Source organism: Aythya fuligula, chromosome 15 (genome assembly GCF_009819795.1).
Source record: "Aythya fuligula isolate bAytFul2 chromosome 15, bAytFul2.pri, whole genome shotgun sequence".
NCBI lineage: Eukaryota > Metazoa > Chordata > Aves > Anseriformes > Anatidae > Aythya > Aythya fuligula.
In genome coordinates this window covers 8,033,203-8,058,663 of record NC_045573.1, presented here as the reverse complement: position 1 = coordinate 8,058,663, position 25,461 = coordinate 8,033,203, and the positions used below count along the sequence as shown (strand labels likewise).

Sequence of the window (25,461 nt, the reverse complement as noted above, 5' to 3'; positions counted from 1 at the left end):
GATAGACCCTACAGGTGTGTTGCCATTCAGAGGAACCTCACCAGACTGAAGAAATGGTCAGACAGGAATTTTGTGATTGAGTAAGCAGAATAAGATCTTCAACTAGTATTAAACAACACAGGCAAGTTAAATCTAAGATATTCAGTAAGGATATGGAAACAAAAAGCTAACATTAAAATGCAGTATTTGGTATAAAGTTTTAATAAACTTTATTATTCACATTTAAAAGGCAGCCCAAACTATCTGCTGACAGATTTCATCCCAAAATAAATCCTTATACACCCACCTATATTAGGATCAGACAAAACTCCACTGAATTCAACAGAAATTGTTTTCATTACTGGAGTGTGCATTTCATCAGCCTCAACAAAGTGCTATGTAAAAGTTTTTTGATGACAAAGGCACCACAAACATACAAGGAAAGGCTCTTGTGCAAAATAACAAATTTGTCTTAATTAATAGAATGGTAGAAGAAAATCTTACTTGTAAAGTTCCTTTTGTTATAGCTTCAGACACTTCTTCTGTCCAGTAAATGGATGAAACACAAATAACCACCTGTCCAGGCCACTGAAGTACCCACGTTTTTCGAGGAACCTTAAACATAAAGATCCATTCCAAACAAAGTCATGTAAACACATCTGATTATGGCACTAATAACAATTATTTTCCCCAAATTTATTCTGTCTCATGCAAAAAATAAATGAGAACTAGCTCTGTTACTTTTTCTCCAATAAAATCAGAAATAAAACTTCAAATAAGAAGAGATGGATTCCACTTAGCTTCAAACACGTTTCCCTGGTTAAGAAGAATGTGAACAATCTGTTCATGTACAGTTGCTTGTGAAATCTTATTTTACACTATAATTCAGGAATAATTACCTCGATGTACCCTTTTATACCATCTTGAAGAACTTGTCTTACACTGGCCAGCATCATTTCCTCGACTTGCAAAAGCCATTTTTCTACCATGCCCTTCAAACAGGAAAAACAGTTAAGAGTCAGTAAACATTTCCTGATTACATTAATTTTAAAGGGCAAATTCTTTGAAATATATTAGGTTTAAATATACTTTCTTCTGATCTCTGTGAGAGATAAATATGTGGAAAATATCCAAATTTGACAGGCACATCTTAAAAGTAGTAAGTGTGTAAAGATGTAGAAAAGTGCCCAGAGGAATTTACCAAAAACTTGGTACATCTTACTCCTTTTTGTTCTAGAACACGGGTGCGAACTCTCACTTCTGAAACACCTTTCATGATCTCATCCTAGATGTCTTAGATCTCATTCCCCCACAAAAATACAATTTAGGCAAAACATTAATTTAATAACATAGTAAAAAAAAAATTACTTTTGCATTCATCGGATAGATTTTGTCTATGAAAGGAACAATTTCTTTCTCTGAACTGATCATTCCTAGGATCTCCAGATCTTCCGTGAACTCCAGTTTAGCAATTCCTTCGAAACACTTCTTTAAATGAGGCTGCACTCTAAGGGGATCCTTTGTTTCTGAGAGTATTTCAAGCAGTTCATCATTAGACAGAAAAAAGAATCTGTTAGGAAAACACAATCAATGAATATAAACGTTTGAAACAAGAAAATTGTCATTATAATTCTACTGTTAGCAAGAAAAATCTAATTGTTTTTATTGTTGCTTAGGACAGTAAAATAACAGAGGGAAAATTATCATATCAGCTCCCTTTTCTAAGCTATTAATTGTTAACATTATAAAATTCATGGCACAGTTTTGTCAAAATTTAAGTATGACCATCCTTTCACGCAGAGAAGAAAAAAGTTGTGTTTCAAACACACAGGAAATACGAGGTATGTCTGTGCAGCCAATAAAAAATTCTGTGTAAAAATTCTGTGTAAAAAATTCTGAACACAGAATCATGTTCCTCATGATCATATATAACTCCAATGTACTATGAATCTCTGCACAGCTAAAGAGAGTAGGGCTGAAACATAATTTCAAATCAATTATGGGAAAGTAGCAAATTCCCTCAAAATGCCCTGTAAGTGATTACATGTTTCTAATCTTAAATTAAAGCTGTGCTAGACAGATTTTTCCTTCCCCACTACCATCTGTCCCTGGCACTGCAAACTTAGCTGAAGCTGAGAAAACTAATGGAAATCTGGAAAAAACGACAGGTTTTCTTTTTCTTTTTTTCTTTTCTTTTTTTTTTTTTTTTTTCATGTTGCATGATACTGCATCCCACACATGCTTATGAAATGAGACTTACCAGCTCAGTATAAATTGAAAGAGCTTTGGGATTTTTATCTCTAATTTAGGCCTTCTTAATTAGTTTACCTTGGGAAAAACAATCTTTTCTTTTCCAAGTAAGTATTTAGCCCCTTCTGAATGTCTTCTAAGAGAATATTTGCTTCCTGAAATCTGTCTAACATCATGGGCTGTTCAGTTGCCACAAGCACCCTTGTGTCTTTCACCTTTATAAAAACACAGCAAAATTGATAAAAGTCACATTATGTTCATACATAAAAATTGTTATCATTAATCACTTATGTTTTAGGAGGATAAAAACTAGACAGAATTCTCTGTTGTGTGCCTTTATGTTATTAAATATGTATGTATTCTTTGATAGCTTTGGTTTTTAAACACTTTTACCAATTTCAACTTTATAGACAATACAGCAACAATATTCACATGAATTAAATTTTTTGGCATTTCCTTCTGTATCTCGGGCTTGCTACATTTTTTTTTTCATTCACATATAAGTTTTGTCAGAGTCACAGCATACGGTAATTATTTGGCCTGAGCTGTTAGACAGGTATCAGATTCTATTTTGTTATACTGATTATTTCAACATCTTTGTCACACAGTCATGTACTGCCAATGTTTTTCACAAAGATCTCAGCTCATACTGCCACTAAGTAACTTGTCTCTTATCCAATATCTTAGTTGTATAGAACTGAACAGAATAACCAATGTCATTTACCCATAACTGGTAGGTCAGGTTGATGGTTGGACTTGATGACCTTGAACGTCTTTTCTAATCAAAATGATTCTATAACCTTATCCTGACACACTATCAGATCACTACATATTCACCAAAGTTTCTAACAACCATAGAATAGAATAGAACAGAACAGAACAGAAAAGTTGAATAGACAAAGATCATTGAGTCAATCTGCCTAACCACTTTGGGGCTAACCAACAGTTAAAGCATATTGTTAAGGGTATTATCCAAATGTCTCTTTTACACTGACAGACATGGGACATCAACCCCAAAGGTGGAAAGAAAGGGGGAAAGGAGGGGGGAGAAGGAGAAGAAAGGTAGAAAAGAAAATAAGCCATTTAGTTGCTCTAATAGTCTCTGAGCCTTTAAAAGACGAATCTAAAATCCGACTATACAGTGTAGACTTCCTACCAGTGAATTCTGAAGCAGATCTTGAAAGCACAAATCATTCATCTTTCCACCTAATTATGATCATTTAACTGAAGAATGCCAGAAAAAAAAATGTATGAAAGTATATTTTTCTGCCTTTTTTCCTTCTTTTTTTTTTTTTTTTTTTTTTGGTCTACAGAAGCCAGAAAAAATAGAATTAAAATGTTACTTGAGCTCTAATTTATCCTGCAATGTCCATCCTCTATGGAAATCTCAAAGTAGTAATGATATGATCTGCCACTTTTATTGCAAGACTAGATTTTGGTAGGCTTTAGTAAAGGTTTTCCCACTCCACATTAGACCTTCTTGCAACTTAAATACAAATATCCAACTAAAAAAAAGAAAGCTTGTACATCTTCATGACAGCAATCATTCTATTATCAGATATACCTAAAAATACATGCTTTATTGAATACAAGCACTTACCACTTGTGCCATAATGTCCTTCCAGTATGTATCCACAACCCCAAACTTTCTGCCCTCTTCAGGCATTTGAGCTATAATGTCTTCTGAACTAAAAATTGGTTCCAAATACAACCATGTTGCCTGACATTTTAACCAGCTGTCTAGAATGTCTTGCATTAAAGTCAGCTTCTCTTCCCAAGACTGTATTGAAAATATTTAAGATGTATAAGCAACCATTTAAAACTGTAGATTGATTACAAGAGCGATAGTATAAAATCACAAGTTATTAATTTGCTTTATTGCATTATTGGATTCCTATGTGTTTTTTGTTACAGGACTTTGGAAACATACCACTCTAACAGTTTCTCCTGTATTGTTACAGTCTTACAGGAAAACATAGAAAGGCCTAAACATTCAGGGACTGATGATGCACCACTAACTCATATCATAGTCCCACAAGTCCTATCAACATTACTTGTATGATGGATGACTTCTTGTTTAACACCAGTTCAGGAATGGATTCTGCATCTGTTTCTCTACAAACTAATTGATTAGACCAGATGATCTTGAAGGTCTTTTCCAACCTTAATGATTCTATGATGAACAATTCTGCAACTCAGGTCTGAAGGAATATGAGACTACAGAGTTCATGCTTCCAGCTTTCTTCAAGGTTATTCTCTTTACAGGAGTTGATTTGGCTGCTAATGTCTACAGCTAGCAATCAAATGAAAGGATACTTTATACCTCAACAAAGCACATACACACACTTGCAAAATCTATGCCAAAGGAGCTAGAAACTTTTAAAGAATTTGTGCAAGATTGTTTTTCAGCAGCGAAGAAGTTTTATTCTCTAGGAAAAAAAAAATCTCTTTGAAATGCTAGTTGTGTACTTTCTATCTGATCAGCAGTGAATAGATACCTTGACAAGGTAGCCAGCAGACTGAGTAAATGCCATTTTGCAAGCCTTTATATAGTGGGTTCAATCTTTCCCCTCCGTGCTGCTTTATGTATTGTGCCATTGCCAGAGGATTACAAATACAAAAACAAATGACAGACGTGTGTCTTATTAGACAACACAGTAGGATTTGTTTAAATTAACAGACCCACACAAGACAATGAACTAAAAATAAATGCATATAATGACTAGATTAGCAATGAAATTACATTTTCTTTAGCTCTAAAGCAAGCCTTGCATACCTTTGTCTGGAAACTTTAATCAAAGAGAAAAATACAAATGTGAGTTCCTTAGAAATGGTTAAAACCTATACAACATCCTATCATGCCAAAACACCTGAAAGGACTTACAGAAATAATATTACGAGAAACACAGAAGCTCAATGAAACCAGCTTTTCCTTACCCGGCATTCAGCTTCAATTGGTTTGATGAAGGGAGAGCCACACATCGTCTGAGTCTTAACAATGTGATCATCCAGTAAAAGCTGGATGTCATCAACTGCTGACAGGATGCTGTTGTTCTGTAAAGACATCATATTTTGCTAAGGTAAATAGCAGTTGCTTATTTTGCTGCTCTCCAACCTTACACTCATTCAGCTTCCTGCTGCCCCCCCTTCTCCCTGAAGGCAGGAAAGTAGCAAGGCACTGACAAAGCCTGCAATATGTCTGAAGATACGAAATGATATCTCTCCCATACATCTCTATTTAGAAGGTCAAGAGATGGATGTTGTCAATAGAAAGCTAGCCAGAGATGCTAGTGACTTATAACAATCTTTTGCACAGTATGTGATTTCCTATATCTTCTGGGCAAGTTAAAATTTCACCACTGTTCACTTTTTCATACAAAACTGCAGAAGCTCTCAGGCTCACAGATTTGTTAGGATTAATATGTTGAGATTCCAAGTTAACCACACACTAATAGTAATGGATACATTTGCCCAGGCTTTGGGGTATGATACCACTTTCCATGATACCACAATGTATCAGCAGTACTTCCCTCTAATATTTGTGAACTGATGTTGAGGATCAAAGTAATTCATTTCAACAATGTGTATATGGATTTCATGTTTACTCACAGTATCCCTGTATTTCACCAGAGTGAACTGCATGTTGACCCACTCTGATTTCATTTTCTGTATTGATTTCTCTAAAGAATACTCCTTACTTGCGGCTGCTCCAATAGGTTCCAGCCTAAATTGGAATGAAACACGTATCTCAGAAATATTTTTGCAATGTAGCAGAAGGGAAGTGAAGCAAAGCTGACTACCTTTCCCTTTCATTTGGATATCTTATTAGTAACACACACTCTTATTTCAGGAAATATTTATTCACTTTTGAGCTCACCAAGTTAGAAAAGTTAGTATTAATTTGGAGACAAATAAAGACAGAAAATTCCAAATGCAGAAATTAAGTGGTTTGGGAATATGATTCTGGGTTTTTTTGTCTTGGTTCCACAAGGACATCTGACAGTTCCATCTCTATCTTAATAAGATATAGCTGTGAAAACATGGAAGTTCTGAACAACACACACACACACACAAAAAAAAAACAAACTAGAATTTTGTATCTCACATACGATACCATGATCATCTAAAAAAACTGAGAATAGAGTAAGCTTCTTACCGATCAATATATTTTGAGAGTCCAAATTCCAGCATATTTAGAAGAGTAGTAGTTTCATCGGGTTTGATCTCACATCCTACAATTTCACTAATCTGAAAATAAAGAAAAATCTATTATTGAGGTGGATGCTTCTAATAGACTTGGTAAACAGCAAGGAAAAAATGCTTAAAAAGTATTAGTGCAGCACCCCAATTTGTTTTTCTTCCATTAATTCAAAGAAGCTCATGCCTGTACCATTAAAAATTTCAAAACTGCATTTATTAAGTGACAGGATACAGAATGATCTTACTGTGAAATACAGAACTATTACTAATATATGGAGTACTGCATTGAACTGTCAGTTTCTGAGGTAGGATACCTCCACAGTTAAAGCAGAGTTAAAATACCTGCTCCCAATGTCTATCCTTCATTCCACGATTGCAGGCAATTGACAGGACAGGAAGATGCTGTTTAAACTTATCAAGTTTATATTTTGTACTTTCTGCTAAGCGTCTAGGCCCAGCCAAATCTGGAAAACTCTTACTGAGCTTGTACATAGTCCTCCACATATTTCCAATTTCTTCAGTAATTTCATCAGCATTCAATTTCTGGAGAGATCCTGAATACAGCAACATTTAAAAAAAAAAAAAAGCAGTGAGTAATTCAGCACAAGGGGATTATCAGGGTGGTTTATTTACAGGTATTTATAGTCACTCTCATTTAACTGGAAATCATTTATGTTACAAAAAAGTCTTTATGCAAAATCCGTGTCAACAATTTTATTTCACTGATTGATTTCACTGCTTCTCTCTTCAAAATTATTTTATCACAATAACTAAGCAACCTGTTCAGCTTCTACTTAACTAACTGAAAATGACACATTTCATCAATATCTCACCATTCATCCATTCCTCAGACTTGGTATGAAATTCATAGGCTGTTAACCAAAGTTGTTCAAAGGGTTGCTTGTTTGTGATTATAATTTGCAGTAAGGGAAATTGACTCTTATTCCGCTCAAGTAACTCCTCTTCTTTATTTATAGCCTTTAATGATAATAATAATAAAAAAAATATTTCCATCAAAAATTCTTGCTACTGCTTTTTAATTTTTTACTAAGTAATATTGGATAGGATTTTTTTTTCACATGTCAAAGCCAGCCAGTTTTGTAGACTTAAGCCTGTAGCTTTTAGGTAAATAAGGTAACTGTGTTCTTGTAAATTACCTTAGTTATTTGTTGGTAGTTTTTACTACTCAAGTAATTTTAAATATCTATTTTAAAAATAGACAATTTACCATAGCATTCAGTGATACCAAGTCTCACAAGCTACCAAGCCACTTTGAAACCTGGATGTAAGCTCCCCAGTCACACAGGCTTATGAGATTTTTTTCCACTTGTGATTATTTGTTTTTAGCTTGTATTACAGAAACATCTGGGGGCTCCAACCAGAACAGGATATTAATTGCTGCATCTATTTAATATAAAATATTGTCTTTCCCCAAAAGAGCTTACAGCATAAATGAATGTGCAAAGATTTAGAGAAAAGTGTTGCCTTTTGCATTTCATATGTACTGAAAGGAATCACTGGCAAACACTATTTGAAATGCAAATACTCGATTCAGATTGAGTCCTACATCTGTTTTCACAATGCCATCAGAACTTTTGTAATACTTTTAATCATTCTATGTGAGTTGCAGACAGAGAAACGTGAAGATCCATATTTCTAGGTAATCTTTAACTTCATGTATTCACTCAGCTGTTCATGGTGTCATTTAAATTGTGTGGATACAAATCTCATTGTGAATATATATTAAGAAATTTCACCAACTTAATAACTTACTCTGTTCTACCCATTACAACTTATCAATGCTGTTAACTCAAACTAACTAGATACACTGGATGCCTTTAAATCAGTTTAAGGTTCTTGATATATAGGGATTGTAGCAATTTATCTAAATCCCAAACTGATTTAATTGGTCCAGTTTTCTCTTTTGAGCAGGTCTTAATTAACAGCTTGATTCTTAAGGCTCCATATATGCAGAAATCTCATCATCTCACTGTGATTTAGAACATTAAGTAAGCCTCACAATACCTGTGAGATCTCTCAAAGGTAACCATTCTCATTTCCCAACAGAGGCACAGCTAAGAAACTATTCAGCCAAGAATGACACAGCATATTGGTTAAAGAGCCCTGAGTAGAATCTAGGAATCTCAGTGTTCAGCTTCCTTCTAACATCTGAAAACTTATATTAATGCTTTTAGGCAACTTCTGGAAATGATACATACAGTTGGAGAGCATTTGTTTTTAATTAGAGAACAATGAAAGATGCTTAAATGCAGCTCAAGTAGCACAAACCACAATTCAGGGAAAATACCACTTCCCTAATTGTTCTCCTAGTCAGCTCTTCCAGAAAAAAATGTTTTTCATGGATAGTATCCTGCTATTACCGACCGTTTAGAAATACTGAAATTCGCTATTTTAATTTAAAAAACTCCCTAAACATTTCCCCCCCCAAAATATGCTTTTCAGCTCAGCATTAGTACTGTATATGGGGACGAGAAGATATTGGCCACTTGTTGGTGAATTTGGGAATCTTAAAGCCAGCTTGATAATATATGTCCAGAACCTGGAAAAAAACATTCATGCATCCAACACACTGTAACCCACTTTATACCTGTTAAAAATACTAACCTCAAGTTCTGCTACTGCGTTATTTAGATTCTTATTTAACTCTTTAAATTTATCAACATTGTTCTTCATTTCTTCTATGGTCATAATATCCCGCTTTTTGTAGCTTTCTACTTCTCTATTATAACCTTCAAGAGTTTCATCAAACTGAGAAATCCTGAAGTAAAGATAGGTAAAGTAATATGATGTTCTGTTTCATTCGTTTTCAGGTTTCGGTTATTTTATGAATTATAACAAGCACTGTGAAATGAAAACTGATCTCAGTGCTAGTGTAAACTAAGTAGAGATTCCAGTCAAAACCCATTAGTTATCAGTTACGTCAACCGTATGCATGAAACAGCATTAAAATTCAAATTTCATTTTCAAATTCAGTTCACTTACATTTGCTACTTTTACCACTTAAAGCAAATAAAGGAAGAGTGAAAACATTGTGAAAATGTTTAATGCCAAGCCAAGCAATATAACAGGACAGAATTAGGACTATTCTAGCAGTATCTTTCATTTCTCCTTTAAGACCTATTTAAGTACAGGAATATTCTAATCTACCCTGATCAACCATATTTTTCTGAAATCTCCATAATACTGCAAACCAGGTTTCTCCCATACTTTCTCAGCTACTTTCCAAGTTTTACTGGTAAAATAAATATCCTTTTACTGATGAGATATTTTCAGATATTTTCTTTTCTTTAGAAATATCCAGTGAAAGAAAATGTCCTAACACCATACCTCTCAAGCAACACCATCTCTATATGATTCCTCCTGCTATACAACTCATCTCTACTGTTATCAAACATTGTCTCAATCTTATTAGGCCAATGGAAAACCGTGCTATTCAGGTGTATGTCATAACCTAAAAGGAAAAAAAAAAAAAAGATATCTTGAAGAAAATACCTATATATCAATGGTCTAATAGAATGCTTGGTGTGAAGAGTAAGCAAAAAAACTAAAACTGTATTTAGGAATATGTGAGTTAGAAATAAGCTTTCCAAGAAGCTATGTATTTCAAGCTGATAACAGAACTATCTTCACTGCAAAAAGAACTGCTTGCTGAAACAGATTAGACTCTAAAATCAAGTGAACAGCGTAAAATTCTCTGAATAAGATCTTAGTAGACAGAAATTGGTGAGAACAACTATTCCAGAACGTGTATTCTGTTAAACTATATTTGAGTCCAACTATATAAAGACACAGACCATTCCAAACCAAATATATAACAAATATCTAAAAAAGGTGGATAAAAGTAACGTTTAAAACATTTAGTCCACAATGTGTAAATGCTGAATTATTCGCAACAGCAATAGCATAATAACTACAATGAGCCAACATTTACATCTTCGTATTTCTCTATTTGTTCAGCACACTCAGTTCATTACCCTTTGGCAAAATAAATGTTACATGAAGCCTCTGCTCAGCCTAAACCTTTATCACTTGGAACTAGGATACATTCTGCTTCTAGTTCTACCAGTAATTACACTTGGGAATTCCACTAGAATCCAATGAATGGCATTGAGCCATCTCTATTTCTTGCACTGACGGTATGTTTCATCCTTCAGAAAAGCATAGAGAGTGCATCAGGTGTTAGTTTCTTCAAAATATTGTTTGTGAAATATGACATCTGCTAAAAAATAAAATGTAAAGATGCTGATTGAATTTCTTAACATTGGCAAAAACATTCTAATAATTAGCCTGCTCCAAAATCAGTATTCCAATAAAACAAATTCATTACACTTCCATATATTGAAAAACTGTTGCTGGGCATTTCCAAACTACCATATGATTTCCCTCAAAATTCCTGCAGCAGTGGATAGAGTAGGCAGAAATATCTTTCACAAAGGACAGCCTACTGATTTCACGAAGGGCAGACTACTTGATTTCATTATTATGACATGAAATAGTATTGGTTGAATCACTGCCTATTCTATGAAAATGTTTCAAAGTGTTCTCAGTCTTTCATCAGCATTCTAGATGATGCAACATCTATCCTGGTATCTATATATAAATACTTCCATGTGGAGACTTTCATAATCTGTAATTGAGACATACTAGTAAGATCAGCATAGTCCATGAGGAATTCCAGTCTGCGTGCTGCTTCAGAGACCTCCTGTCTCAGTTTAGATGCAGTAACTTTACTGGATTTCTTTAAGAATGCATCAAATTCTACTAGCTCCTCAGTGTTCAGAGGCAGCTCATTCAATCTCTTTGCAATTATGTTATATTCATCACAAAGTCTACAACAAAAAGTAAACAGACACATCACTGGGATCATAAATGAAGTAGGATGCAAGATCTTATTAATGAAGTTTGTCTTTTAAACAGCAAGTGTTAAGATGAATACACACAGCAGATATGCATTTATTAAGGATGATATTTCACTCTGTACAATAATTTCTATTGTCCTACTATGTTTACAAGAACTGGTATATAATAAAGCGATCACTACATTGATTCCAAATTACAATTAACAGAATATTAACAGTTTACTTCCCATAGGCTTAGAATTTCCTCTTTCAAGATCTGACTTGCTGCAGAAAGCAATGTTTGAATACAGTAAGCAAGAGCTCACTATCACCCCAAAAAATAAAATTAAGTGCATGGGATGAAACACAGTTATAAAGAGGAAGATTATTAAAAAATCACATTTATTTATTTATTTTGCACATGGAAAAAACAGTATTTTCCCTCTTCATTAAAATGATAAAATTTCTTGTTCCAGATTCCAGCTCAGTACTGTAAACATCTGTACAGACAGCAGGCATGTGAACAGCAACCACCCACAAATAGGTTGATTTAAACCAGCACAAGCATTCAAAATCTTAGGTGTTGAGCATAAGCTTGTTGCCTAGATTCCCTCCCCAGTAAGTGGAGACAGAGGCGCTGCTAAAGAGCAGTTCATCTCCACTTGGAGATGCTTTGCAGACAAGTGAGTTGAATTCCCCCCCCCCCTTTTCCCCCTCCTTTTTTTTCTTTTTACAATGGTTATTGTTCTTTCCATTCACTGTGAAAGAATTATTTATGTGCCACTGTGTTTTTTGTTTGTTTGCTTTTAATTCACAGAGCCATGATTATCCCATTACACTGGAGCCAAACTATAGCCTTAGTTTTGTTCTTTTATTTTTTACTTAAAATTGCCATGATATGAAATCAGAACTGGTACTTCCCTAACAAAATAAATAAATAAATCGGAGACAACACAAAAATTTAGCTCCATAGTACATTCTTCATGTTGCTTTAGCTGGATGCCAGCAGGGAAAGCAAGGACCTCAACTCAAATCTTAGGAGGTCAGTCAAGGAGGAAAGAACAACACCATATTTTCAGTCTAAACTTTATGTACACCCTGTACAGACTAAGTTATGTGTTTATTACAAGTATTTCTATACCTGTTAATTTTAAATACTGGTTTGGTTTCCTTACATGTGTCTGGCCAACACTGGTAGAAAAGCCAGTAGATGAATAAAGTTATCTCAGACACAGATATACAACATTAGTCCATGCAGACAGCAACAATCATGCACGACAACAGCATGTACCTTTTATTTGACTCTCTGTTTTCCATCACCTCAAATTCAATCAATCTATCCTTAAGATTTTGAGTCCGAATGCAAAGTTCCTCATTCAGTTGTACAGCATCCAGACAGAACATGGCCAGGGGGACAGTGACATGCATAGACATAATCTCTCTTTTCAGTTTTGTTAAGCTGTCAATCTTCTACAAATGGAAAAGAAAAATCTGATGTTTTTCCTTAAACTTTATAGATGAAACAACTAATTAATTCCCATCCAGCAAGTGGATAATATATTCCAAGCAGAAGAAGGGACAACATTTTTTTTCTTTTTATTTATTTTCAGAGCTCAGTTATTGCCAACAGATTTCAGGGCTGAAAGCCTTGCATCATAAAATGCCATATTAAGAAACACCATAAGTTGCTTAAAGAAGTATTCAGCCAGAAGCTAGCTCAGGAATGCAGCAAACAAAGTAGACAGGGCTAAGGACAAGACAATCAAAAGACCGGTAAGATTCAGATTCACCAAATACTCTGGGCAGTCTTCCACTGGCTATTTCACCCAACAAAACCCACAGAAGAAGGCCATAGAGAAACCTCCTTCTCCATTGCTACTGCAGCCTTACAGTAAGGGGCTATGTAAAGTGCAATGGATTCCCTAGTGTTCCCAAGTGCAAACATAGCCATTCAAATGGAAATTCTTTAGAACAGCAATATACTACAAAGTCAAGCGTGATGTGTTAGCTGCTGTATGAACACATAAGCAGTTGTCAGTTATATCTTACCTCTGCCAAAGCTCTTAAAGAATGATCTTCTTTCAAGAAATCTGTAACATCTTGCTGTGCATTGTTGTTCAAAAGATTGCTGTATTTCTTGTACACGTTTAAATACCTTAAATACAGATCACAAAAACAAACACAAGATCCCAAGGTGAAGATTCTCTATAATAAGAAACAAATCAGCTCAAACTGTTTAACGTTTGAGCTGAAGAGATAATGTTATGAATCTGAGGACTTGGATGGGCAACAGAGCCAACAGAAAAAACTTACTTCTGTGGACCAAGTATGTTGCTCTCAAAGATCATTTCAAGCTTGTTCACATAATCTGAAAACAACAATTCATCTGGTTTGACCGTACGGAGAGTGAGATCATCTCTTTTTAATTGTGGAAAGAGAATTTTTTCTACCTGAAGGAAATCATTGCAAATAATGTGATAGCATGTACAACAGAGGAAATAAGATATTCTATTATCCATTCACCATCCATTTCAAAAAATGTATAATTTAGTAAACACAAGCCTGGGCCTTCAATTCTATGGAGTTCAAACACTTTGAATGCTTAAGCCAGTACATATACGCAAAAAATCTATACAGAGGTACTGATATTTACATTAAAAGTGCCAAGATAGGTATTCAACTAAAGGACCGATAACCTCTCTTGGACCCCATGTTTGTACGTAAGTAGGCTGTTCCTCACATTTTAAGTAGAAACATTTAAGTATCCCAGTGGGTGCTGCACAATGGAACAAACACAACTCATCCAAGTAGACAAAGTATTTCTATTGTAGGAAAAAACAAACAAACAAAACCCATAAACTATAACAAAAACTGTAGCAACAAAGGTAGTAATAATCTCTGAACAAATTTTCACTTAGTTTCATATGCAGTTTGTTTGTGAAAACTACACACACACACACAGAAAAAAAATCAGACCAGGACTTTAAAACTTGAATTAGAAAAATAACAATTCCTATGCTATCTTCTATAATCACAAAATTTCACATGGTTTCTGATATGTGACCCACATCTTTATGCTGTATATGACAGTTTTCTGCCTCATTTTTATATCACAGACAATTTTTATTCACATTGTATTTTGCACGCAGCTTTAATTTATCTAGTACCTTTGGAAGTTCCTCTGCGCTTCGTAGGATCTCCCTGAAGCAATGACTGATCAAATCCCAACATTCTTTCAAAGATGGCTCAAAGACAATCTTGGGTTCTTCCACATTGAGTTTGACTATTAGCATTTGAGGTACAAAGAACTTCATGTCTTGATATGGTTCTGTAAAATCACTCCCATCCTTAGGGAAAAAGAATTAAAATTGGACATGTTAAATAAGCTTTCTATAAATATAATAATTAAAAATATTCACATTCCCCCCACTTTTAACGGTACAGCATCAATGGGATTTTCTTCTGCGATTCTTGTTCATAACACTGATGCCCCAATATATAAAATTTTGAAGGGCCAACTCTTAAATGAATCTATAAGATCTGGAATTAGGAAACTGGATCTAAGCCTAATTGCCTCAGTTTTTACTGAACTAACAGAAGTAAAGCACTAATTATCATGCAGAACCAAAACTCAAAGAAAAAAAAAAAATCTATAATGCTATCAGAACTAAAATCCAGTATCAAATACAAGACCTTGTTGTTGTTTTGCTTTTGTTTAATTGTCTTGTATGGTTAAAAAGAACTATACTACCCCCAAATTACTTTTACAGTAACTGAGTCCTAATCCATGACTAGGCTCATAATGTAGATGCTATAATGATTTCAAACAAACAAAAAAGCAGCAGCAGCAGCACCATCATCCAGATGCAAGGTGAGGCCTATCGTAAGATTGACAACATAGTGTACCACGTTGCCAGGTTGGATAGGGCTTTGAGCAATCTGGTCTAGTTGTAGGTGTCCCTGCCCATGGCAGGGGCATTGGAGTTAGATTATCTTTAAGGCCCCTTCCAACCCAAACCACCCTATGATTTTATGATTGTATGTGTGATCCTCTGGCTGCAATGCAGTATTTCAGCTGACACATTCATTCTGTTTAAATAGGTTTCATGTTGTCTTGCCATGGTAGATCCTGTGTGATCTGAAACTTAAAGAACTCATGTCCGCTAAGAAGCAACCAGTGATTAAAACTTTAACGATCTAATGTTTATTTTCACAATTGAATGCGTTACTTGAAATAATACAGGGCACTCATCTGGCATAGATGGGGACACCACATACATAAATTATCTCTGCAAAGGATTACGGGTATGACTATGCACACTTTTTACTTCAAGGAATATTTGTGTGCTTTCAGAACAAAATACTTCAGTGTTTTGCCAGGTTAAGGCCAAAACAGATAAAACTGAAAATTAATATTAAGAAATCTACTTCCATTCAAGACAGAGTTGTAAACCCTTACAACTGCTAATTATAAGTCTTGCCCTGCAAAAGGATTATTTGAGTAAACAGTTCTTGACCACTCAAAAAAATCCACTTAGTAGGCAGAACAGTTTGAAGGGTGCAGACATATTTTATTAAGGCAAGATCTAGAATATTTTAGCCTTCAAAGAGCATTACATTTTATAGCTGTATGAATTATTGTCTCTATGTAACACCGAAAACTATATGCATAGATACACCTCACAGCATATACCTTGTAGATCATAAAAAATGCAAGAAGATCTTCCAAGGAGTTAACAACCATCCCACGTAGTTGTAATGACATTAGAGTTGCCACTGAACTAAAATAGCTTTCAATTCGCTGAGGTGAGTCATAGTCATTTTGAGGAGCAAAATGTATCCATTTCGTTTTCTCATCAAGGAAGATAGATGCACAAGTTGGGATCCACCTAAAAGAAAGCAATACATACAAAGTTTTTAAAAGCTTGTTAGTCTTACCTTGCTCCTTGCAATGAATTCTAAGCTCAGAAATTACCCAAAGAATGATCAAAATCCAAAAAGCAACCAAAGAACGGTTAACTAGATGTCATACTAAAACTTTATCTACCAGAACTTGGAGAAAACATAATTTTTTAAGTTAAGGGTACTTGTTTTCATGGGCCCCTAGTATTAGTTTAAATGAATATGAATAGATGAAACAGTAATGACAAATGATTACCATTAAGTGGGAACCTTGAGACTGGAAAAGATATCAAGTGGCAGAATGATGCCCCCTACTGTCATGGGCTATTACCTCATAGAATTTCTTTCTTATATTAATTTATTTCTGTAATGAAAAAAGTCAGGTTTCTTGTCATAAGTTCTACAGATGAATGGCTGATTTAGCCTCCCTTCCTCTCATGGTTCTTATTTCCAATCTGTCTGTATGTGTAGTCAGTTTATTCCCATTTGCTCTTGTGCAAGCACTCTTGCAGTTAGTTCCAAAAGCTCTTTCAGGATCCAGATGTTTTTCCCTATAATTTATTTATCCCTTTGCTTTGGCAGCCTTTTTGTTGGGACTACCATCATCTTAGACTAAGATCTGTTTAAAAAAGCTCTCCAGTTTCTCCCTATTTTTTTAAATATATGTGTATATATATATTAGTTAATATAAAAATATTAAAATATAATAAACAGGAACTCTAGAGGCTCTGGGATCCATAGGATAGAATTTATTAGGTATCGACATAAGCCATTCAACATATTTTCTGAAAATCCTTTGAAATGGACAGGGCTTAACAAGAATTTTCAGTGAACTGAAGCTAGAAACAGTCTGTAAAAGGAAGTGTATCCATTCACAGCCAGCTCCCCTTTCACGCTCCTCTGTAAACAGCATGAAGCCAAAGAGAAAATACTTCTTTCATATATCAGAAAGGCCTCAGGATGCAGGTGGTCTCCTTTAAAACTAAGGAGAATATTCCACTCAAACAGTATGGTTCTGGATCTGTATGGGAATGGCTGTCTGCTGCTGCAGTCAGAGAGAATTTTGTGCTCTGTTTTACCTGGATGAGGATCTGTAACATATACCTAAAAAACTTTATTTTGCAACTGAAGTCCATATAAATGGAAACCGAAATGTAATCATGTCCTCACGTTAATGAAGTTAGGATTTGAACACTTCTATGTACAAATTAATTTATTTGTTTCTCATGTTAGAGGGCAAAATTTTAAATGTGCTGTTCTTGTCATAAATCAGACCCTAAAATACTCTATTTATCTACTGTTACTACAGTTGGCACTGACTTGTTCTGAAGAATTTCTCGAGCTTCCACACAGTGTCTTTGAATGACATCCACAAATTCTGTAGGCAGCAGTGGTAGGTCTCCACAAAGCATTTCTTCAATGCGGACAAACCTTAGATAACTATATCTATGGAAAGTAAAGCAAACAGGAGATACTTTAAGGACCTCTGTTTAAAATTAAACAAACAAATAAAAACAAAAAACTATTATGAAATACAGTCAGAAAGTCTTGTAGGTATTGTATATATGTAAATGTTAGAAGTACCGTATGTACTAATAATATTTTCCATCGATGCATGTCTTGTCACTGCTAAGTTGTCCAGCAAGTCCATTTCTAATATTTTTTCTTTGCTTGGTTGTTTTTTGCTATTAGCAAATGTAAAGGGCTTCATAAATTTAATTTTGTATTTGTCAGATTTCGAATTGTGTTATTTTTTTTCTAAAACAGTCAGAGTACTTTCTTGTCTATTCTGGCTACCCTGAGGAGATAATCTTTTTTTTTTTTTTTTTTTTTTTTTTTAATTTCATCAACATGGCATATATTACCATCTGAAACAAACAAGAGCTTAAACTACTTCAAATGTTATTTAAATGCAAAAACAAACAAACAAAAAACAGTGGTAAGGATTAGTAACTACCATATTAACTTCACAAGAAAAAAATGCCTCAGTTTTCCAAAGTCCCCAGTAAAATTTCCAACTACAAACATTTGAAAGGGACTCAGTTTAAAGAGATGTGAATGCTTTTCTTTTGTTAACTTCAGGAATGAAGATGAGAATTCTGAATTACTATTTAATTGAGCATGGACTCAATTTAGGGATAACATCTTTTAACAAAGGGGATGACCTTTTCATAGCACTAAGTCCACATTCTTCACTGTGGACATGTACAACATTCACACTTTTATTTACAGTCTGCAAGTGAAGATGGCTGAGATTGCTGAAGACTGAGAAAAAAAAAAATCTTCAGAAAAGAGAACAGATTTTGTAATTTTCTCTCTACTGCCCCCACCAGAACCTCAGCAGCATATGTAGACAAGTCAGCAGATGCACTCTAATCGAGCCATTAAATGAGAACATTCCCAGTTTAATTGTGATCCTATGAACAAGACTTCTTACTCAGAAAGCCAAAGCTGTTGCAAAGTGTACATCAGTGGATTCACTGTGAATAGACTATTTTCATTCCAGCTTTTTGCTTCTTCATAAGAGCTGTGCCATGGGACTGGTGCACGGATAACTCTCTGGGGAAAAGGGCGTGGGGTACTTCTAATTAGAAGTCTCTCTCTCTCAGCTGGATCCATCAAGATGTAATCAACTAGAACAAATCATATATACATCATGGTGAGATTGTGTCATACCCACATATGAAAACACAGTATCTCCATAGCTTATAAACTCATAGAGTTCTCTACATTTAAAACTTGTTTTTAGGAGTACTTTTTTTAAAGTACCGCACAATAATCAAATTACCATCTTAACTATGAAGTATTTTCAAAAAAAAAGAAAATAAGGATTGGTTCTGGTTCTAAAAAGAACCAGAGAGACAGGAGAAAGAGCTTTTCATCCTATCTTTCCAAGACATCTTCTTAACGCTTCAACACGTTGTCTGTTAACTGGGGATAGAAATACCTTCATTTAAAGCATGATTTTTAGAAAGCTTCTTAAACGTTTGTGAAACACAGAAATGTTAATATAACAGAAATCATCCATTGCATCTAGGAAACATGATATTCAAAAGTCTGATCTATATTATCTGACCCCAAAGGAACTCTCCACTGGCACTAAGAACAAAATGGAGATTTGCTCTTAAAGTGCAATAAGTGTTTACATATTCTGAATTGCTAAGAGATTATGAGTCTTACCAATAGCTTTCATGAGGCTGATTCGATAGTCTGCCTTAATCTCCTCTTTTAAACAAACAAGTGAATTCTCCAGGTATGGATTAGCAAGAAGATGAGCTGGAATTTGTTTTAAAATCACATTAATTACTTCCTTATCCTGAGGTGCCAGCATGTCTTCCTGTACTCCATAATGTATGTAGTAACAGTACCGCTACAAAATAATACATAAAATATTACACTTATTGTAGGACGTTTCTGACAAATAATGAATAACTATGAAATATTTTTGGCTCTTCTATTACTTGAACCTTTTCTGCAATCAAAAGGTACTTGAATATCACAGATTTTGGCTATGTCTATCTCCTGGTTCTTTTTAAAGCACTGTTAATGCCTGACATTTTTACAATACTTGCACGTTTTGATGTAAGCATATATTAAATTAAGTGCAGCATATTAAATTACTGATCTCTGAAGTACAAGCCAACAATGTGAGAGGTTAAGAATTTGGAAAGATAGTTTTACTTGCAAACCCTTTGGACAAGAAGCACACCAAGGAGCTAGGAAGAGAAACAAATAAGAAAGGAAATAAAATTTAACAGCAAGTTGCTAAATATTCATATTTACATCTTCTAAACCTCCTGCACTGTGTTCTCTTCTCAACTACTTTTAAGTAAAGAGGTTATAGATGTATCACTGATGATTACTGCTGCTGCTTTTCTCAACCATAAAATGAAAAGTAAATACCTCTATATCGTTACTTGAAGGTGAATTTTCTTCCTTATTTATCTCCTCCTCATGTAAGTGCATGATAACAAATTGTTCTTCTGGAGTCAATGGTTGGTTGTCTGTATAACGTATAACATGTAATTCTGGCATATGAGCAGGTACACACAGCGAGATGAGATCCAAACTGTTTAACAATGTTGGTGTACTTCTGAAACAAAAGACTACAAGTGACTAAAGAAGATGTAACTGATTCTTAAATTAACATGGACAAACGATAAGCTACTGCACTGAGGACAAGTATGGCCTATGATGAAGTTTTCAATTACTCAGTAAAATTGTGTAACATACCAGATTGTATTTCCTCTGTTAAAGTAACATATCATTTTAATATCATGTAAACTTTCTTATTCTACAATATCACTGAGACATGCAAGATTTTATAAGCAATTCTATCAGTGCCAGATCTACTTGCATTACTACGTAGGTTGCCCATGATCTTACCTATTTTCAGGTGATTATCTTTCCAAAATCTTAACAATATGACCCAAAAGTTTAAATTGGCTCATTTGCATAGATGTTGTACTGCAGATTTCACTCTCAGCTTATATGCTATTTTCTATAAATCTTTTGTCTACACTCCTCAGGATATGCAACAATCAGCCAACAAACTGTCACTCCATACTTGATTTATTCCACATAATCCCATCCATAGTTGAAAAGAATTTAAGTTTCCATTTTGTCGTTTTAATGGTACAGATCACCATATTATCTTAACATGGAACAAGATAGTTACTGTCATAGCACTTCCAGAGGTGACTATTTCTCTCCCTATTTTACAGATGAATACAAGCAAAAAAAAAAAAAAAAAAAAAAAATATATATATATATATATATACACACATATATACACACACACTCATGATAGAAGAGTGACCAATTTCGCAAAACCCCAGCAGCATTACAGAGCATTTAAACACTCACAGAACAACTGAGTTGCATCTCCATTAACTAAACTCTGGGTTCTCAAATCAATCATTGTAAAAGGAAGACCTTGTTAGCATGCCTAAGACTGAAATTTGCCCTGCCACAAAGAAGCAGTGAAAGCTACTCATTTAGAACACAATGAAATTTTAGTAATGATGCTGAACATAGCATCCAAGTCAAAAGAAAAATTAAAGCACAAATCAAATAGCTAGAATTACTGTAATATTTTGTATCTTTATACTATTATAGAACATTACCTAGCAGAATCACATTGACTTCTCTGTGCAAGTTTGAGTCTCTTCCTGGAAGGCACAAAATCTTTTGAAGCTTTAAGTGCCAGTTAAGAAAGTCACATAAAGGAATATTTTTCAAATAAGTTATTATTTTAGATCGGTAAAACAAAAACAAACAAACAAACAAACAACAGCAACAACAACAAAAAACACTAAATCAATTCCATCAGGTAATGAAATGCCAGACAAATGCAATATCACAAAGAAATCCTTAGTTCTGACTAAGGATTTAGCAAGACATTAAAACCACATGTTAAAGAATCTTGCTGAGTCTGAAACTAAAAACTAGGTTCAGGAAAGCATTCAGCTCACACTTCTGACTTCAGTGCTTACATATCTCTCTGAACAAACCATGTTTTCTGCCCACTTAAATAGCAAGAGTATTACAGCTGTTGATATCCTTATCTGCATTATATCACAATGTCATATCAAATCAACAGCATAATATAGACTTAAATAAGACTTATGAATAAGATTCATAAGACTTACATGTGCGTCCACATTTTGCTAACACAAACTTCTACTGCGTGGTTTAGACATAAGAAGTGTATTAAGTAATGTTACTTGGAGTTGATCCTCACAGGAATATTTTGATGCCTGTCTCCTGTTTTATTATGTTATGCAAGGCTCATGAATATGAACATTAGAGGTGTACATGTGGAATGTGTTTCCATATTTTGCTGCTGGTACCAATTTTTACTTCTAACTTCAATCAGAGCTTGCATCTTGTTCGCCTTCTGCTTTGCAAACAATTCCCTCCTAATAATTGTGTGTGATTATTTGGGAGGATGAATCTAACAAATTTATTAGGCTTTACCTTTACTAAAATGAATGCACGCTTTTGGCAATTTGTCTATATTGACTGTCAGGTAATACACTTGGAAGAATTTTTTTAGGGAAGAGTGATTTTGCTAGGTGATGCTTTAATAAACAAGTTATGTACAGAACAAGTAAGGCTAAACCTATGAACATGTTCAAATGTGGATACACAGTGAGGCAGCTTTCCACTCTGCTGAACCCAGTGATGTCCTTGTCATTGATGAGGATGTTAACTTGTGAAGATTCTTCAGTTTTAAATCCCGTGCAGTAGGAGTATAATTATTAGCTATGGAGTCACTTGGGCTTCGGTAGTGACTCTGTTCTTTGAATGGAGCTGCCAAAGTCCACGATGCTTGTTGCATCAAACGAGGATAACATCGTCTTTTAAGGACAAACTGCAATGGGAGAAACAAAGAAGCCATAGTTGTACATAGCACAATGTTTTTAGGTCTTCACAGAGCTAAAAATACCACCATAAAGATTAAATATACAAGTCTGAGTCAGAGTCATTTGACCACCAATTTCTTTTTAGACCCCAATGCTCCACATACATCTAAGAAAGAATTTATGTCTTTTGTGGGAGTACTCATGCTTTTTTTTTTTTTTTTTTTTTTAATAAAACAGAGGAAAGCGTTAGTACGTTATCTGGTACTCACTACTTCCCCACATGTCCCTCTTGCTTCTTTTCTTCACCATACATTTGGTTAAATTTAGAAAACTTGTTATTCCTCAAGCCTTTGTTAATCATACATCTACACTCGATGCTTGTAACAGTTGAACAATAATACAAATTAGCAAATTCTTCTCTCATCTTTCTCTCTCTCCCACGTCAATTTGTAATATATTTCTTCTGTCTACTCATTCCATGTTTCTTCTCAGGTGAATTAGTATCTATCGATTGGCTCTTTATCAGCCCTGAGATCTAAACTTTAATGAAGAGAAGCTCACAGGCATAAGGGATGTGGGATAGAAAAGTATGTTTTTTTAATGAAGATACCCTAAGAGAGAAAATGCATGTAAGATAGAATAATGAATGTAATTCACATCATGGTGCCTAAAGCTCTTATTTTAAATTCATATTTAGCTTCTGTATTACATCGGGTTTAATGATTTTTTTTTTTTACTTAGTTGGAATAACACTATTATCACACTATCGCTGCAACCATATTCCTTAAAGTAGCTTCTGAAAGTTCACAGGATCATTTCAGTTCCATTTTTTCCATTGCACACACGAGACAGTTGAGTAGGTCCCTGAATTACAGTTTTGCATTATTGAACTCATACAAGAATTGAAAAGAGTTTGGAGATTTGGAGATCTTCTGAGAAAAGTCGCTGGCTATCTCTAGGAATTGCTGAATTGAGTATAAACTCCAAATTCTCAGTTCTTCTCCTAATTAGGTCTGCTTTCAAAACTACATTCTTTCTCTCCCACTACATAGAACAACTTTCTGCATGCAGAGCCTTCTTATGTGACAAAAATTTCAGCGGCTAAATCAGCTTGTGTTGTATTTAAACCTTGACATTTCCCCAGAAAGTTTAATTGAATTTTTCATGACAATAAAAGATTTTTATGCAACATTTCATTAAGTAATTTTCCACTTTTAAAAAACATACATTTTCAGTTAAAGTTTCTTAATCTCAAATAAAGACCAACATAAGACATTTTCCAGCACAATTTCTTCACAAACAGTATCTTACTAAGAAAAGAAATCTCAGAGAAACTGAAGTAGTGACACAAATGAGCCAAATGAGCAACTGGGAGGCATGTATGATAAGGAATGCCAGCCCTCTCTTCTTCTTCCCATTAAGTCCTGGCATATGTAATTTTTATTTGTGTCATCTGTACAAGTTGTTCATTCAGATCAGTGCTGCACCTGCCAAGCTCTCAGCTGTTTTTGGAACAGCATTCTAATTCAGTTGTTTTGTGCTCTGCCATAAAATATTTATGTTGGGAAAAAAAAAAAAAAAAGGAAAAAAAATCAAAATTTGTTTGGATGAAAAATATTTTAAAGCCAAAATGCAACAGCAAATAATAATGAACTATAATGTAACAAACATTTAAATTGCCACAGTTTAATCTCCAAATAATGTAAATTGCAACAACACTTTTTTAAAATAAGAGCAGCTCTAATAAAATACTCAGTGATCTCCTTAGTACTTAACAAGAGTAATTTAATTAGGTTTTCCCATCTTCAATTCCTAAGGCCTAGTAGTATATAATGCCTAAAGTCACTCTAGCAGATGCAATTTAACGTTTATCCTGGCAAAAGGGGAGAGCGCACATACCTGATACAAATCTGAAGGTGTAGCTGAAGAAGAAGCAGGTATGGGTGGTAACTCTGGTAACTGTTTTGGATGGCTCATGTTATACACTGAATCATTTTGTGACTAGAGAGATATGAAAAACACTTTCAAAGGCATTTATGAATTATATTGCTTTGAAAAACGTTCATTCAAAAAGAATAGGGACTTTCAGTTTTCACTGAAAATGAAATAGGACAACTTTTATTAATAATCCCGTCTCACAGAGACACACAGAAATCATTATAACTGCCAGGCATGCTTCAATAAAGATAGCATGAATTGCCCTTGATTAATGACTAAAGGATTGGGCTTTTGGGTACCTTTACAGAATAAACTGTGCAGTTTATTGGTAGACTTCTTCATTCATAAAGGTATAAGAGTTACGAAGAAAACCATTGTACATTCTAACGCCAACTCTTGATTTTTATGCTACCTAACCATTCAAAGAGTTAATGCTTCTTAAACACTTGAGCAACGGGATTATTAATAAAAAGGCTATTATTATAAAGGCTAAGGCCCCAAAAATATTGAACAAGAACGAGTGTCTTCAAATAAAGTCCTTCTTAATGTGAAACCATAAGCCACTGGTAATGGCCAATTTGAAAAAGATATATCAATCTTTCACAGTTCTAGTGGAAAGAACTTACCCCTGGGACCATGGGTCTCTGTTTTGGCTTCATTTTGCCTTGTCTTTCATCAACCTGTTTTTTGTTTGCTTAGAAGATTTTGGTCCTCCCACTCAAAATAAGTATCCTGGTAGTTACTCACACTGAAAAAGAATTAGAGAACTATTTCAGGTACTACAAAAGGTACGAAAACAATCAGCTTCCTATCTCTTCTGCTAAGAAGAAAAAACTCTCCCCTAGCTCTCTTCTTGCTAGCTTACAACACTAGGCTTTCTTCCCCTCCAGACCACACACTTTCTTTTTCTCTCTTTCCCTGTTCAGGCTCACTTTTCACTTTCTTACTCTCTCCAGATATCTGTC

At 34.5% G+C, this 25,461-nt stretch overlaps 1 protein-coding gene across 1 annotated transcript in view; it reads right to left on the bottom strand.

Moving 5' to 3' along the window:
- DNAH3 (dynein axonemal heavy chain 3) overlaps positions 1 to 25,240 on the bottom strand; it is a 59,725-nt gene extending 34,485 nt beyond the window's left edge. Inside the window, exons 1-26 of the mRNA XM_032197296.1 lie at positions 25,123 to 25,240; positions 24,458 to 24,559; positions 22,341 to 22,566; positions 21,317 to 21,386; positions 20,094 to 20,283; positions 19,371 to 19,560; positions 18,628 to 18,823; positions 17,511 to 17,636; positions 15,982 to 16,177; positions 14,456 to 14,635; positions 13,602 to 13,738; positions 13,338 to 13,443; positions 12,580 to 12,758; positions 11,095 to 11,279; positions 9,778 to 9,901; positions 9,055 to 9,208; positions 7,263 to 7,407; positions 6,772 to 6,983; positions 6,386 to 6,477; positions 5,839 to 5,953; positions 5,167 to 5,283; positions 3,830 to 4,009; positions 2,308 to 2,444; positions 1,348 to 1,549; positions 879 to 971; positions 484 to 594 (exon numbers count right to left, since the gene is read on the bottom strand). Coding sequence (XP_032053187.1) covers positions 484 to 594; positions 879 to 971; positions 1,348 to 1,549; positions 2,308 to 2,444; positions 3,830 to 4,009; positions 5,167 to 5,283; positions 5,839 to 5,953; positions 6,386 to 6,477; positions 6,772 to 6,983; positions 7,263 to 7,407; positions 9,055 to 9,208; positions 9,778 to 9,901; positions 11,095 to 11,279; positions 12,580 to 12,758; positions 13,338 to 13,443; positions 13,602 to 13,738; positions 14,456 to 14,635; positions 15,982 to 16,177; positions 17,511 to 17,636; positions 18,628 to 18,823; positions 19,371 to 19,560; positions 20,094 to 20,283; positions 21,317 to 21,386; positions 22,341 to 22,566; positions 24,458 to 24,559; positions 25,123 to 25,155 — 3,798 coding nt within the window. The 5' untranslated portion in view covers positions 25,156 to 25,240. The remainder of the gene's footprint in view (positions 1 to 483; positions 595 to 878; positions 972 to 1,347; positions 1,550 to 2,307; positions 2,445 to 3,829; positions 4,010 to 5,166; positions 5,284 to 5,838; positions 5,954 to 6,385; positions 6,478 to 6,771; positions 6,984 to 7,262; positions 7,408 to 9,054; positions 9,209 to 9,777; positions 9,902 to 11,094; positions 11,280 to 12,579; positions 12,759 to 13,337; positions 13,444 to 13,601; positions 13,739 to 14,455; positions 14,636 to 15,981; positions 16,178 to 17,510; positions 17,637 to 18,627; positions 18,824 to 19,370; positions 19,561 to 20,093; positions 20,284 to 21,316; positions 21,387 to 22,340; positions 22,567 to 24,457; positions 24,560 to 25,122) is intronic.
- Positions 25,241 to 25,461: the final 221 nt, after the last annotated feature.